Genomic DNA, 14,389 nt, shown 5'->3' with positions numbered 1-14,389 from the left:
ACTCAGAGGGATGTTTTCTAGTTCTGTCCATTTGCTGTAATCAGATTCTTTACAGTAATTTCTTCTAATTATTAATGTGTCTTATGTGTGTAGTATAAAGTATATAATATAGTATAGTATGTATAGAAGTATATCATTAAAATGTGAACTTCAGAGGCCTGGGAATCCTTGAGTTGACAAAGTGCTTGCTGAGCCTGAGGACCTTAGTTTGGTTTCTGACACCAATATAAAAAGCCAGGTGTAATTCCATGTACTTACTTTCCTAGCACAGGGGTGGGATGCAGCTGAATCACTGGAGCTTACCAGCCAGCTAGCTTAACCTACAACTTCAAACTCTAGGTCCCAATGAGTGGCCTTACCTTAGAAAACAAGTTGGAAGACATCTGAAGACCAACACCAGAAGTTGACCTCTTTCTCTACATGCAGGCACATACACATACAGAGATAAAGATGTACTGATTGTTACAATTAAGGTATCTATTGTACAATAGGGATATATAGGAATATCCTTTTAAAATAAAGATATATTTAGATACACTATATAATTTATGTATGACTATATGCATTTATGTAAAATATAGTAGTCTCTATGATATAAATTTCATGTAATAAAATATAAAATTGAGACTACTAATCTTCAGGCCAAGATTTTCTATTAAGCCAGATGGCTATAGTAGTACATACCTGTCGGGAATCCCAGCGCTGTCAGAGGTAGGAAGGTCAGAAGTTCAGTGCCATCCTGTTCTATACAGCAAGTTTGAGGCTCTCCTGCACAATGTGACACCCTATCTTAAAAAGATCTTCTGTTGTATACATCAAGTATACAGTAAACCTTACGTTAAAAATATTCAAAAAAGGTAAATACTTAATAATTGAGTCTAATCTTTCCAGGCTTTGTAAGATAGTATATACGTTCTATTCATGGGTTACAAAATGAGTCTGAGTCATTACAAAATAGGAATAATGTCTGAATCAGTTCAATGCGCAAGACATTTTTGTTGTCATGATGTAAAATCTCTGTTAGATTTCAATGAAGAGCCTATTCTACATAGAGAATGTGAAGGAGTGTAAGGGTCTGGGTCAGGTGAGGCAGAAGATGGTGTTACGAGCAAGAACATTGCTGAAAAGCAGACTTGGGAACCAGTGTCTTTAAGAAAAGTTGTGGATACTTGGATTCTGGGAGGGGCCTGGGAGCAGCATCCACACCTGGTAACTGTGCAGAGTGCTGTGAGGCTGCCTGGGTGTTGGACACAGTGACTACTGGTTTCTAGGCATGGTCCTGCCAGCTAAAGGTGAGCACTCCATTATTCCAGCAGTGAAGATATTACTCAGAACAGTTCAGTTAGGAAGGGATCTTCTGTTTCAGCAGCTATTTCAGTATAAACAAAACAGTGACTTTAAGAAGAAATGATGAAGTACAAGCCTTTCACGCCTCTTCAGAAGTATTGACAGGAGGGTCACTGATAGTCACTGATAGGACTGCTATAGTATTGACAGGAGGGTCACTGATAGTCACTGATAGGTCTGCTATAGTATTGACAGGCGGGTCACTGATAGTCACTGATAGGACTGCTATAGTATTGACAGGCGGGCTCACTGATAGTCACTGATAGGACTGCTGTGCAGTCTTCTCTTTTACTAGACTGAAAGACTTGTGAGGAAAGGCCCATGCCTTACTGCCACACACGTATCAGTTTTGCTTAAGTGATTATGATGACGGACAGGACACGTTTACATGTATAATCACATACATATGCTAGTACTTAATCCCAAAAGGTACTGGCAGTAATCATGATTCTTTTAAAATTCAGGGTTCTAGTAAAAGCTTTTTAGAATAAGGAAGCTTGCATGGATATGTCTCCAAAATATTCTTATGTGTACACTGTTTAATTCTCATATCTCCCTTGAAAAACAGGCAAAAGTAGATATAAAATGCTTTCCTATACTTTTTGTTCACAATACTAAGTTTACTTTACAGTGATATAGTAGATAAAAATTATTAAAGTACTTAGAATTATGTTTACAAAATGAAGAAAAAACAACTAATTTATTGTACTTCATTAGAAGCAATATACAACACTAAGCATGAAATGGATTTGTGAGTGTTTACTGTATTCTCTATATTTTAATTATGTTTGCAATGTTTATGTTAAAAAGAAATATATCTTAAGTGTATGATGAAGCCATATAGGAATATTTGAAAGGAGCTAAAACTTTATGTCGCATTACAAAACTAAAGCCTGCCTCATTACAACAGCAGTATTCCTGACGCTGTACTGAAACATAGCTGAAATATATTGAAATACTAACTCTAAGTACTATCCTGGGAGAGTTAAAGAACTTCCACCCTGCACATGGCTGTAGGATCTGAGTTGTGTGTGTTCGTTGTTAAAGGTGACAGCAAGCATATATAATTTATTTATCTGATTGTTTGTTCTTTATCTCCCAACTAACAGTGGTTTATCTGATACTATCATTTTGGATATAATATCAAACTATCTAGTGCTCCCCAACCGAATCACCGTTCCTCTTGTCAGTGAAGTTCAAATAGCTCAGTTGCGGTTTCCCATACCAAAGGTAAGCATGCGTTTGTATCTCTAGTGTTTAAAAACATACTAGGACTTTGCCAGCACAGGGTGTTGTTACCTTTACACTTAACTTGTCTTTCTGAGCAGCTCTCATGCCACTTGTGTTAAAGCATTGCTAGCGGCCATGCACTCCCCGGAGATACTCTAGAGAGATGCTCTCCGACCCTAAAGCTGTTCAGAGACTTCAGGCAGGTTCCTTCAGAGGACCAGCAGGACTCATTCTACAAATGTAATCAAAAGCCGTAAGATTAGCAGTAACAACAGGCAAAAGTCATCTCAGAAAATATGTGCTGTCTTTGTCTTCTGTGCTGATATAATCTCTCTCAGCAGCAAGTGAGATAATGCTGCCGATGCAATCAAAAGTCTGATATGATGATGAGGTAATTTTTTTCTCAAGCATTGGAATGGACTATCTCTGGAATGACTTCATATATAGATATATATGAACTTCGTCAGTGAAGTTAGTCTTGCTGTGAAGAGACACCATGGCCACAACAGCTCCTACAAAGGAGGGTTTTACTTAGGGCTTGCTTACAGGTTCAGAAGTTTAGTTCACTATCAGCATGGCAGGAAGCATGGTGGAATGGAGGCAGACATGCTGCTGAAAAGAGCTGAGAGCACACCTGGATCTGCAGGAGGCAGGACAGAGAGTCACACTGGCCCTGGCTTAGCATCTGAACCCCATGACCACTTCCTCCAACAAGGCCACACCTCTTAATTCTTTCAGATAGTGTCACTCCCTAAACACTGAAGTGTGTGAGCCTTGGAGGCCATTCTTACTCACACCACCAGTGGCAGAAGAGGCCCTTGCACAACAGCTGTATTAAAAAAAAAAAAAAAAAAAAGGAAGAACAGAGCTCTTAGGCCAGGAGGTCCTCCTGGGCATGGGACTGGATATGTTTCAGCTCCTATAAAATGTGGAGCATAGAACTAGGTCATATGTCTATGGAGGCACCTTGAGTAAACAGAACAGCTGTGGGAGAAGGTGAGGTATTCCTCTCGTAATTAGAGAGCAGGTCTAAGTGTCAGCCAGTTGTTGTAAATACACAGATGTCAAGGAAACAGTATTGCCAAGGCTTGTCTACAAGAAGGAGTAGTGCTGGTGCATACTGTAGTTTTTAGGTTAACTAAAACAGGAGAAGGTAAGCTGCTGCCGTTTCAGTGGCTGTGTAGTTCTCATTTTTATTTCCTGAAGTAGAAATAACATTCCCTTGATGCCCTCTACTTTTTCATTTAGATTTCAATAATACACAATGGACAACATGCATGAGCATGTATGCATATACGCGCGCGCACACACACACACTAAGCACACACTAAGCACATGTATCAGTCCTTCTTTCTGTCTCACTTTGATGCTGAGGCTCAAACCCAAGACACATGTTCTCAGGCTGCTCCGTACATTTTTTTTTTTTTTTTAAAGAAAGCATACCCCATTTAATTTGATGATAAAATTATATTGTAGACATTCAACAGATGTGATAACACTACACATAAGAAAAGGAACTCTGTCTTAAAAATATAAAACTTTTGTTTTGTGCATTAAGTACAATAAACACTGGAGCTGGTGTAGATCTTAACAATCTGTGTTCTCTGAGTTTAATGTGAGTCTTGTGGAAAGATGTGGCCATACCATCTCAGCTGTAGCCATACGAAACTACAGGCAAGAATCTTTTAGTGCTTTCTAAAGTGTGGTCATCTGCAGAGAAGCTTGTCTTGTCCTGAGAAACCAGGAATATTAGCCTGTAATTTCTTTTTCAAGCATTTGGAGGAAGAGTATTACCCTATCAAACTATTTGTCATAAAAGAAATGAGTAAATATTTTTCTCTTAGAAATAAAACAACTTTGGGGAAGAATTGTTTATTTTTGATGAGAACTACTTCAAAGTTTCAGTTTCTTCTTTTATAAAGTAGACTTAATAACAGTATTTCATGGAATTAGTCTAAAATTTGAATGGCATGGTTGCTGAATAAGAAATGCTTAGTAGCAGGTCTGATGTACCCTTTCATGTTAGTTATTACCTACTTAGTCTCAGAATGTAATAATTTTTGGTGAGCCTTGTGGCCATGTGTTAGAGCTTTTAGGGAATAAGCATGCTGCCCCACTAGAATCTCTGCAGTCAGTTTTTCCTCTGCCAAGAAGACTTAAGGCTCTCACTGCATTTCTGTGGAGGAGTCCTTGCTGTGAATCAGTAGTCTTACCCTCTAGTGGGATGACATACTGTCCTCCTGTTGTAACTCTTGTTTTCTAAGTACGTGTCACAGCTGAGCAGTCACAGTCTCTGCTGAGGTATATACTTCATGTCTTCCATTCTGCACAGCAATGGTCAGTGGCTTGTTCTTCTCTTCAGGGTGTCCTAAGGATTCATTTTATTGAAGCTCAAGATCTTCAGGGAAAAGACACCTACCTTAAAGGCCTTGTCAAGGGAAAATCGGACCCCTATGGAATTATCCGTGTGGGCAACCAAATCTTCCAGAGCAAGGTCGTCAAAGAGAACCTTAGTCCACAGTGGAATGAAGTGTATGAGGTGAGCAGTGGTGTCACGGTGTGGTGACTGAGAGGGAGGGCATGGGCAGTCTCCCTCCAGAATGTTGCACGATGTGGTGACTGAGAGGGAGGGCACGGACAGTCTCACTCCAGACTGTTGCACAAATGTGTGGCTAACTTGGACTATTGTTGAAGGTTTTTTAACTTCTCATTTCTGAGAAATTTTGTACTTTCTCTCCTGCCACAAAACAGTGTTGTAATGTGAGCACATGATAGTTTTAAGCAGTAGTTATGTAAGGCTACCACAATGATTTGTGGCAATATTTTATATTTTTTAATATAAATAGGCTTTTCTGGTTATAAAATATTATATGTGGTTAAAGCACATTAATATAAAAATAAACTGTTTTATACATTTTCATTTAATATATCTGGACATCTTTACATCTCAGTGGATAGATGATGGCTGTTACTGTTTTTGTTACATTTTGTTTCCATTTTAATTGTTTTATTTTGTTTTCTCTCTCTTTTTTTTTTAACATTTTATTTCCTTCCCTTGAGATGATGTTTGTTTATTTACTTATATCTTGGGCTGGCCTGTGACTCCTGATCCTTCTGCTTCAGCCTCCCAAGCATGGACAGGCGCTCACCGCCACACCCAGCTAGGAGCTACTTGACTTTGGTGGTCATTCCATTGCATCTCTTGACCTGGGCAGGCCTGGGCTACTAAGTGCAGCACCATGGGTAGTGCTCCTTAAGGATAAAGTCGGGTGTATAAGCTGCGGGATCTAAAATTGGAGATTGACAGAGGACAGAATTGTTGAGAACAGGGGTGTGTTCTGCCCTTTCCTTCCACCCTCAGTTCTCTGTCACCTGCCAGTTCCTATTCTCTGAGTGGCTAAGTGGTTTTCAAGATTAACATCTGAATGGAGCCAGTTCAGAATTTAGGGCCATTTTCTTCATCTTCACTTGGCTTAGTTAGACCTTAGATCGTATGTATGGGTGACTTCACACTGCCACCTGCCTAGTTTTAGGGGCTTGTGCTTGAGCCACTGACATGGAACTCAGGTTACCAGAAACAGAGAAACAGGCCCAGCAGACTTGCTCTGTGGGCAAATATTTTAGAATGGCCTAGTCATCAAGAAGTGCATGTGTTCTGACAGTAAGAAAGTATATACTTTTAAAACTGCTTACTGCAAGAGAAAAGTACATGGTAATATTTGTTATAATCATCATACTTAGTATTTGATTGTGATAGTAAAACTGCCTAACCACTAACCGTTCATTTTCAGGCTTTAGTCTATGAACACCCTGGACAAGAATTGGAGATTGAACTCTTTGATGAAGATCCAGACAAGGATGACTTCTTAGGAAGGTGAAGAGAGAGCTTGGGAACACCCTTCTAACCACTCTCCTTGGTTCAAGCTTTAAGATTCATTTATTTACATATATACATCTTAAATGCCCTTTACATAGGACTTGTATTTTGCCACATATTTTTAAAAATGTTTTACTTCTAAAAACACTCTGTTGTCCATCTCAGTGACACTAAGGTTCATTTTACCAGTCAGCTAGACTATGCAAGCTGGAGAGCCAGTGAATGCAGAGCCCCCTCAACCCCCAGCCCCTCTTTGTGCAGGGATGTCTGAAACTACTTCCTTCCAGGTTGTAAATGTGGGTTTAACTTTAGGCTTTTCAGTTAGCTAGAGTACAGTCACTTACATGGAATCCACATATTGGAATGGTAAATAATGGTTTCTTTACTTCAGTTGAAGAACTAATATAACTGGGAAAATGGGCTTTAAAAATACATTCCTGACTGACAGATGGCTAAGTGGCTAAGAATGCGTTCTGCTCTTCCTCAGTACCTAATATCTGTGTCAGATGGCTCACAGCTACCTGAAACTGCAGCTCCTCTAGCCTCTGTAGGCACCTCCACACACTGGTTTTTACACACACATAAACGCATATTAAGCTAGCACAAATAAATATTAAAGAATATGTTTCCAGGACTGAGAAGATAGCTCAGTTGGAATGGTTCTTATGATTCATGCCAGTAGCAAAATTGTAGTTATGAAATAGTTACAAGCATCATACCGTCCTCTCTGTTACTGTGAACTCTGTACACATCTCTGCCGTAACGCTGCCAGTGCCTCATAGTGTATCCACAATACAGTCAGTTTGTTATCTGTGCTTTTTATGTCTTGTGAGAGATGGCAATGTGGTTAAAAATACTTGCTGCTCTTCCCAAGTTCAGTTCTTAGCACCCATGTCAGATGGCTCATGGCTGTCTGTTATATTAGTTCTTCAACTGGAATAAACAAATCGGTATGTACTGTCCCAATACGTGGGTACATCTCAGGCCTCTGCATCGGTGGTAAAATAAATGTCATATAGCAATGAAAATAATTTTATGGTTGGGGGTCACCACAACATGAAGAACTGTATTAAAGGGTCACAGCATTAGGAAGGCTGAGAACCACTGGCTTAGTGGTTGGAATGCTTTCATTGAAAGCACAAGAAACCATGCCCCCCCACCCCCCAATAGGCTGGAGAGGTGGCTCAGTGGTTAAGAGCACTGACTGTTCTTCCAGAGGTCCTGAGTTCAATTCCTGACACCCACAATGGTGACTCACAACCATCTGTAATGGGATCTGATGCCCTCTTCTGGTGTGTCTGAAAACAGCTGCAGTGTACTCATAAATAAAATAAATCTTAAAAAAAAAAAAGTTGGGCATAGTGACACATGCTTGTAATTCCTGGGGGATTACACTGGGGAAGCAAAGACAGGTTTAGTCCCTGTGGCTAATTAGGGCCAACTAAAGTACTTAGTAAGTTTCATTCTAGGTCAGTGAGATACCGTGTTTCAAGAAAACAAAAACTGTACCTAAAGAAAAACAAAGAAAAAAATGGCCTTCACAGCTGTGTATTTCCATCTGTACACAGAATGAATGAGTATGCATACACACAACTAATGCATGTGTGTCTAATTAAGGTTATTTAAATGAGTTTCTTGTGGAGGGAGATGGTAAACGATTAGGTTACATTACCAAGGATTATGCCTCAAGTATGGTCTTGTGTGTTGTGCTCTGACCTCAAAATCTCTAAGATCCATGTATTGTGCTGTGATTTCAGAATCTGTGATTGCATACAAAGCTTAAGTAGGAGCCGGAACATGGTCCAATCAAATATGTATGTAAGCCTGTAGATGAGAGGCTGCTAAAACAACTAGAATCATGCTGTCATTGACTAGGGCTAAGACTGGACTGATCCACCTGAAACCTAGATTGTGAGGGAGAAAGGAGATATGTTCAAAAGTACAAGTAGACTAATCCCTTCATCATCATCATCCTGGCTCTGGTGAGGTAGTGCCACGATTGAATTAGAGTAGGATTGTTCGGTGGTGATAGAACCTACTCTTGTACCAGCTAAGGGACTTGATAAAGTGTGGACTTATACTTCATTATGCAAATAACTGTGTCCACAGTGATGACGGATGGCACTAAAGGGTAATACGTAGAAACTCATGAGCTAGTCAAGCCTGGTGCTGCACACCTTTAGTCTCAGTACTTGGGAAGCAGAGGCAGGCAGGTCTCTTGAGTTAAAAGCCAGCCTCGTCTACATAGTGAGTCCCTGTCTAAGACACAGAAAATCATCTCTGGCTGGGGAGATCAGTGCATGAAGAACTTACCATGTAAGCATGAGGATCTATGTTCAGACCAGAACCCATTGCCTGTAATTGTAGCAGTTGGAAGGCAGAGGAAGCATGGCCAGAACAATCCTACTGCCTAAACTAGTCATATCAGGCTCTGGGTTCAATTGGAAGACTGCTGTAGTAAGATGAAGAGTGTTTGTCTTGGACCTCTATGAACATGGACACCGTCGGCTCCTGATGTTAGTCCTAGGCCTTCATGTGTGTGCACATGTGAGCCCTGTCAGTTCTAGCCTAGTGTAGGTGGTTAATATTTTGACACAAAAATTTAACCCTGTTATGTCTTGATTTTCTTGGACATAAGTTGTAGGAAGCATTGAGGAAGGTTTCCTGGTACATTGTATAGTTGGTTTGTTTTGATTTTTGTTTTGTTTTGTTTTTTGCATTTCTAGAGTACTTTTTCGTAGACAATGCTCAACTTCTTCAGTTGGAAGAAGTGCATTTCTATGTTCTAAAATGTTGTGTTGTTTTATTCTTATAGTCTTATGATTGATCTTATTGAAGTTGAGAAGGAGCGCCTTTTAGATGAAGTAAGTTCTCTCTGAGTTTGGTCCACTTAATGAACACTGTAAGTATGTCCTGTGTGCCAGAGTCACTGGGATCCACTGCTTTTGCCTGCCTACGCACTGGGAGAAGTTTAGCTTCTACTCTAGGAACAGTATTCGCTTCACAAATGTTGTAAGAGTGTAGCTCCGCAATAGTGTGCTTGTTTAACACGTGCAGAGCCTTGGGTAGAAAGTGTGGGTGAGCACAAAATGCAGACCCGACTTTTATTGTGGACAGACTGTGATGCGTTGGAGGAATTAGGGCAAATACGTGTACAAAGTTTACAGCTGGAGATTTTTGCTGTAGTTGGAGTGAGTCGCAGAGATGCACAGAGCTGTTAGAGTGTAAAAGGCACCTGTAACTGCACTCACAGTTTGTTCAAGCAGGGAGAGTGACCCATAATGCCATAAAAATAAGAACATACATGAAGGAGAACTGCACAATAGCTTCTGAGAGACAGAAGATGGGGGAGACTCGGGCAAGTGCAGCCCAATCAGCAGCGCCCTCTCCCTGAGTGCTTCAGTGCATTGCTCAGTGTTTGTTGTACATCTGTGAGGTGCCAGTCACTAATCACAGTGGTGAGCAGGAGAGACTGAGTCCTGCCTGTGGCACTCCCTTTTAGCATTGAGTGTTTGGTGGTCTTTGTGTAACTACTTTAAAGCTGAAACAAGTATGCACTGTTTTATCAGTTGATATATAGCAATGGAAAAACAAGTATCTGAACTCAGTTATGCTATTTCAGTGTTTGGGATTGTGTTATACTCTGTTGACCTCTAAATTCTGTGTGATCCATATACACAGAAGCCTTTAGTGCTAGACAGTATGGAGCACTTGAACCTGTATGTATGATAGTGCTGCTTGTATCTTAAGGACTTTGTTGGGCATAGGGGTCTTTGAGTATGGTGTCTGCCAACCCTGGCCCTTGGAGCATGAGACATAAAATGGCGAGTGCATTCCTTCAGGGCCAGTTAAGAACTGTTGGTGCCACAAGGGCAGTGAGTAACTTGCAACTTTAATCAGAATATTTGATTCAGAAACACCTTTGCTGAACTTAAACACTTTGTCTGCAGTGGTTCACTCTGGACGAAGTTCCCAAAGGAAAGCTGCATTTGAAGTTAGAGTGGCTCACACTGATGCCTGATGCCGCAAACCTTGACAAGGTGCTGTGCAGTGTCTTCTCTTCATAACCACCTACTCCTGATTATTAGGACCATTCTCTTTGATTGTGTTGGTTCTTATTTTTAAAAAAATTTGTATTAGTAATGTTGATTACTGTGCCAAAAGTCACTACAGTGGTAAACAGGAATAAAAGTATAGAAAGTACAATTTATAGGACATTATTCCTGTTCTGAGACCTTTAAATTTAGTGCTTGCAGTAGCACAGGGATTTGAAGGCCTAGATATCATCTTAGTGCTTCATTTTAATTGGTTTGTATGAATAATAGTCTTGTCATTTGGCAGACATCGGTTCAATTCTTCTTCTGCTGTATATATTAGGCTGTTTGTTACTGTATCTTCTTGGGCACAGTCTAGTGAAGATAGTGTGCACGCTTGTAGACAGACGCTCACTGAGACTTTTCTCTCATCTCATAGGTGCTGGCAGACATCAGAGCTGACAAGGATCAAGCCAATGATGGCCTTTCATCTGCACTGCTGATCTTGTATTTAGACTCTGCAAGAAACCTTCCGGTAGGTAATACAGAGCTAACTCCTGTGAGTGTGCTCCTTACTTGGGAACTATTGCTTTGTCCAGCTACAATATATTACCTAATCTTATGTGGCAGCATCAGAGAGAGGGGCATAGGTAGTATTTGCTTTGCACATGCATATTTATATCTAACTATTACAGCCTAGTTGTCTCAAGGTAAAAATCCTCCTCTTAAAATGAGGAATAAAAGAAGTAGCTCTGATCACAAACCCCAAGTGTATCTTAGATATAGCACAGTGGAGAGCAAGCTGCTGAGCTATGACTACCCTCAGGGCTAAAGGGGAACATTATTAATGCCACCTGGGATACTTCCAACTGAACAAAGACACAGACAGTGTCAAATAATAATGTTTAGCTTAAAAGCTTGTTTATTTGTTTATATCAGATTGTTTTGGTTTTAGGAGGGAAAACCTATAAAATAAAAAGTAATTTGAACATGTTAGGGTAGTGAATTTTTTCACTGTCCTGCTGTAAATCCCACTAGCTAAAGTAATGTTGTCGTCATTATCAATGTTAAATTATTGGGTAACTTTTAGGTGCCAGTGCTTGCATATGAGGGCATTCTGTATGTCACTGTGTCAACAGCCAGTTTTGTTGAAAGAAAAAAACACTGTCATCAGTTACAGTTGGTGTACCCACCAAGATTGTCCATTGCATAATTCTTCCTTTATAGTACATGCTCAGTCGTATAAGTGCATTTGTGAATAGACTAAACAAAAGCAAACAAGCACTTTGCTTATCTTGTCTAACAATCTTTCTGGGACTTTTATCCTGATAGCTTATGAAATTGCATCATTTTTTAACACCTTTTAGTTTTTGAAAATTTTATGTCTATTTGAGCTTTGTGAACAAAAAATGAAATTAATATACTTTGTGCATTGGTACATTTTATTTCAATTTAGCAACTGAAATATGATTGAGCATTTTGTAATAGGAATATATAGTTATCATTTTGCTAATAGCATACCCTTTCTTTCAATGAAGTTTCCTTGTCTAACTTTTAGCTATTTAAATTCTTACATTTTTTTTTCTTAAATAGTATAATCTTTCAACCAGTTTATCTACTAAAGTCTGTGACTGTACCTATTTTTATTTCAGTTTGGGAATATCTACTTTATTATTATTTACCTTTCTGTAGAATTCCTCACATAGTAGAGCTTTCTGCTTTTGACCACAACAATGTTTGCTGTCAAATGTGGCAATGTTTTATAATACCTGAAGGAAGTTTGTCAGGCTGGCAAGATGGCTCAGTGTGTAAAGGGCACTTGCTTCCAAACCTGGCCACCTGTGTTCAATTCTTAAAACACACGTGATTGGAGAAGAGAACTGACTCCTTTGGGTTGTTCTCTGACCTCCACAAGAATGTATGGCAAGCCCCCACCCCAACTAAATACATGGAAAAAATGTTTTAAAAGAAAGGAAGTTAGTACACAGTTTAGGACATAGAAAACAGTGATGATTACAGTTGAAAAATGAGACTGGGCTTTTCAGTAAAGTCATGTGCTTTGTCACTTCAATTTGAAATGCAGATAATGCCACGAGAGCCCGAGAGACGGATGTGCTGCTCCTCTGTCCCAAGGGCACTTTGCTCACAGTGTGCTGTGGCTCACCAGAGACAAAGGATCCCAAAGCCACTCCTGCTGTTTGTTGGTTTAATGGGGAGGCTTTGCTGGCCAGTCCCTGTCTGTCCTGGGATCGTTGGCTCTCTGCACCCTGTGTATTTGTGCTTCTGGTGTGTGCCCACTGACCACAATCCACCATTCTTTGCTTTCTCTTCCTGTCTCCATTTTCCTAAGAGTATCTACGAGGGAAACTTTGGGTGTGGCTACTTAAAAGAGAGGCGAGCGTCGGGACTAGTGTTTTGTGAGAATACTACCTCAGTCTATAGAGCACTATTTGTGAGTCCTCCAGCTCCTTCTTTTGTGTTCATTGAAGACTGCCAAGTGTGGCCTGGAGCTTCTGTGCAGTCTGCTCACTGGAATGTTGTGCATGCTATTTTCATTTTCTTGCATGACTTCAGTTACCATGTCTTCATTTGATGCTGGTTTTGTCAAATGTGACTCTGCTGTGATGTTGGGAGTACATCTGACATGAGATGAACTAACATGAACTAACATGAACTAACTCTACTGCTGCTGGTCCATAAAGTATTATAATTAGTCCTCTGAAGGAAAAACAAAGCCATAAGATTAAATGGATTTTGTGGTTCATCTCAAGAAGAGATATAAATACTACTCTAACTTTGACAAAACTTTCTTGAATCTATTTTTTCTCAAGAAGGATAGCAGCATTAGAACTTAGGCGGTCTTCCAGTCCACACCACCTTGTCCTCTGTCACCAGTTATGGTCACATGAAGCCACGAGTCTGCACATCATGTGAGAGCCTGCTTTTGCCACATGACCCAGCCAGAGCCTCTGGAGAAGAAAGCTGTAGGGGGTCCGTGATTTCTTTCTTTCTAGGAACTTAAAAGAGTTTCCCCGAGTTTGATGGCATTATATCTGATCCCATCGCCTGTCTGCTGCTTCCACTCCTGTGCTGTTCAGGGCTCTCTGGTGGCTGCTGAGTTCATTTCCTCTGAGGTCATAGAAAACTACAGCAGAGCCTCTACTCTATTAATCAGTGTATAGCATCTCCCTTTAGATTTGTACTATAATGAGTGAGATTTGTTAAGACCTCTTAAGGAAGGGAATGTGGCTATTTGGCACTGTTTTATGGAAAAGGAAAAACAGTACCCTGATGAAAAGGAAAGTCACACTACCAATAAGCAGCACCGTGGTGTCTCTGACTCTGTACTCATAAGCTGCTGAAGGCCGTTTTAAAAGGCAAAAGAAAGCTGGTGTAGAGGGGTGTCCTCCCATAACTCCTGCACTCTGGAGATTAAGGCAGGAACATTTCCTCTTTCAGTATTGTGGCCCTGTCTCAAAAACAAAACAAAACAGAACAAAAAAGGAAGGCCATTACAATGATAATGCCAGTAGAAGCCATCACTTCTTAGAAAATGGTTTATGCTTCTCTTTTTTAAGGAAAAAGTCATCAAGAACTCATATAAGTGACAAGGCCAATCTATGTAATTCTGTCAGTGTCTCCAGTAATCTTTCTAGGTCTCTTTTCTTAATCCATAACTGCTTTTTCTTGGTACAAAGAACACATTTTTGAGTCAGATTCTTGACTTGCTTTGTAATTCTGACATCAGTGATCAGGCTCTCAGAATTCATTCTCTTCAGAGTTGAGCTTTATGATGAAGAGATGCACCTATTTTTATTTCAGTTTGGGAATATCTACTTTATTATTATTTAGCCTTTCTGTAGAATTCCCCACAGAGTAGAGCTTTCTCCACATAAAATCT

The 14,389-nt window shown here is 40.0% G+C and overlaps 1 protein-coding gene across 2 annotated transcripts in view; it reads left to right on the top strand.

The window, feature by feature from the left end:
• The window catches only part of Esyt2 (extended synaptotagmin 2), a 90,613-nt gene that overhangs the window by 56,359 nt on the left and 19,865 nt on the right, over positions 1–14,389 (top strand). For both annotated transcript variants that reach the window (XM_076920948.1, XM_076920947.1), the window contains exons 8-13: positions 2,457–2,577; positions 4,940–5,116; positions 6,369–6,451; positions 9,270–9,318; positions 10,405–10,494; positions 10,928–11,023. In XM_076920948.1, the coding sequence (XP_076777063.1) occupies positions 2,457–2,577; positions 4,940–5,116; positions 6,369–6,451; positions 9,270–9,318; positions 10,405–10,494; positions 10,928–11,023 (616 nt within the window). The remainder of the gene's footprint in view (positions 1–2,456; positions 2,578–4,939; positions 5,117–6,368; positions 6,452–9,269; positions 9,319–10,404; positions 10,495–10,927; positions 11,024–14,389) is intronic.

Source organism: Arvicanthis niloticus, chromosome 23 (genome assembly GCF_011762505.2).
Source record: "Arvicanthis niloticus isolate mArvNil1 chromosome 23, mArvNil1.pat.X, whole genome shotgun sequence".
Taxonomy (NCBI): Eukaryota; Metazoa; Chordata; class Mammalia; order Rodentia; family Muridae; genus Arvicanthis; species Arvicanthis niloticus.
Note: the sequence above shows the minus strand (reverse complement) of the source record. Positions and strands in the feature narration are given on the sequence as shown.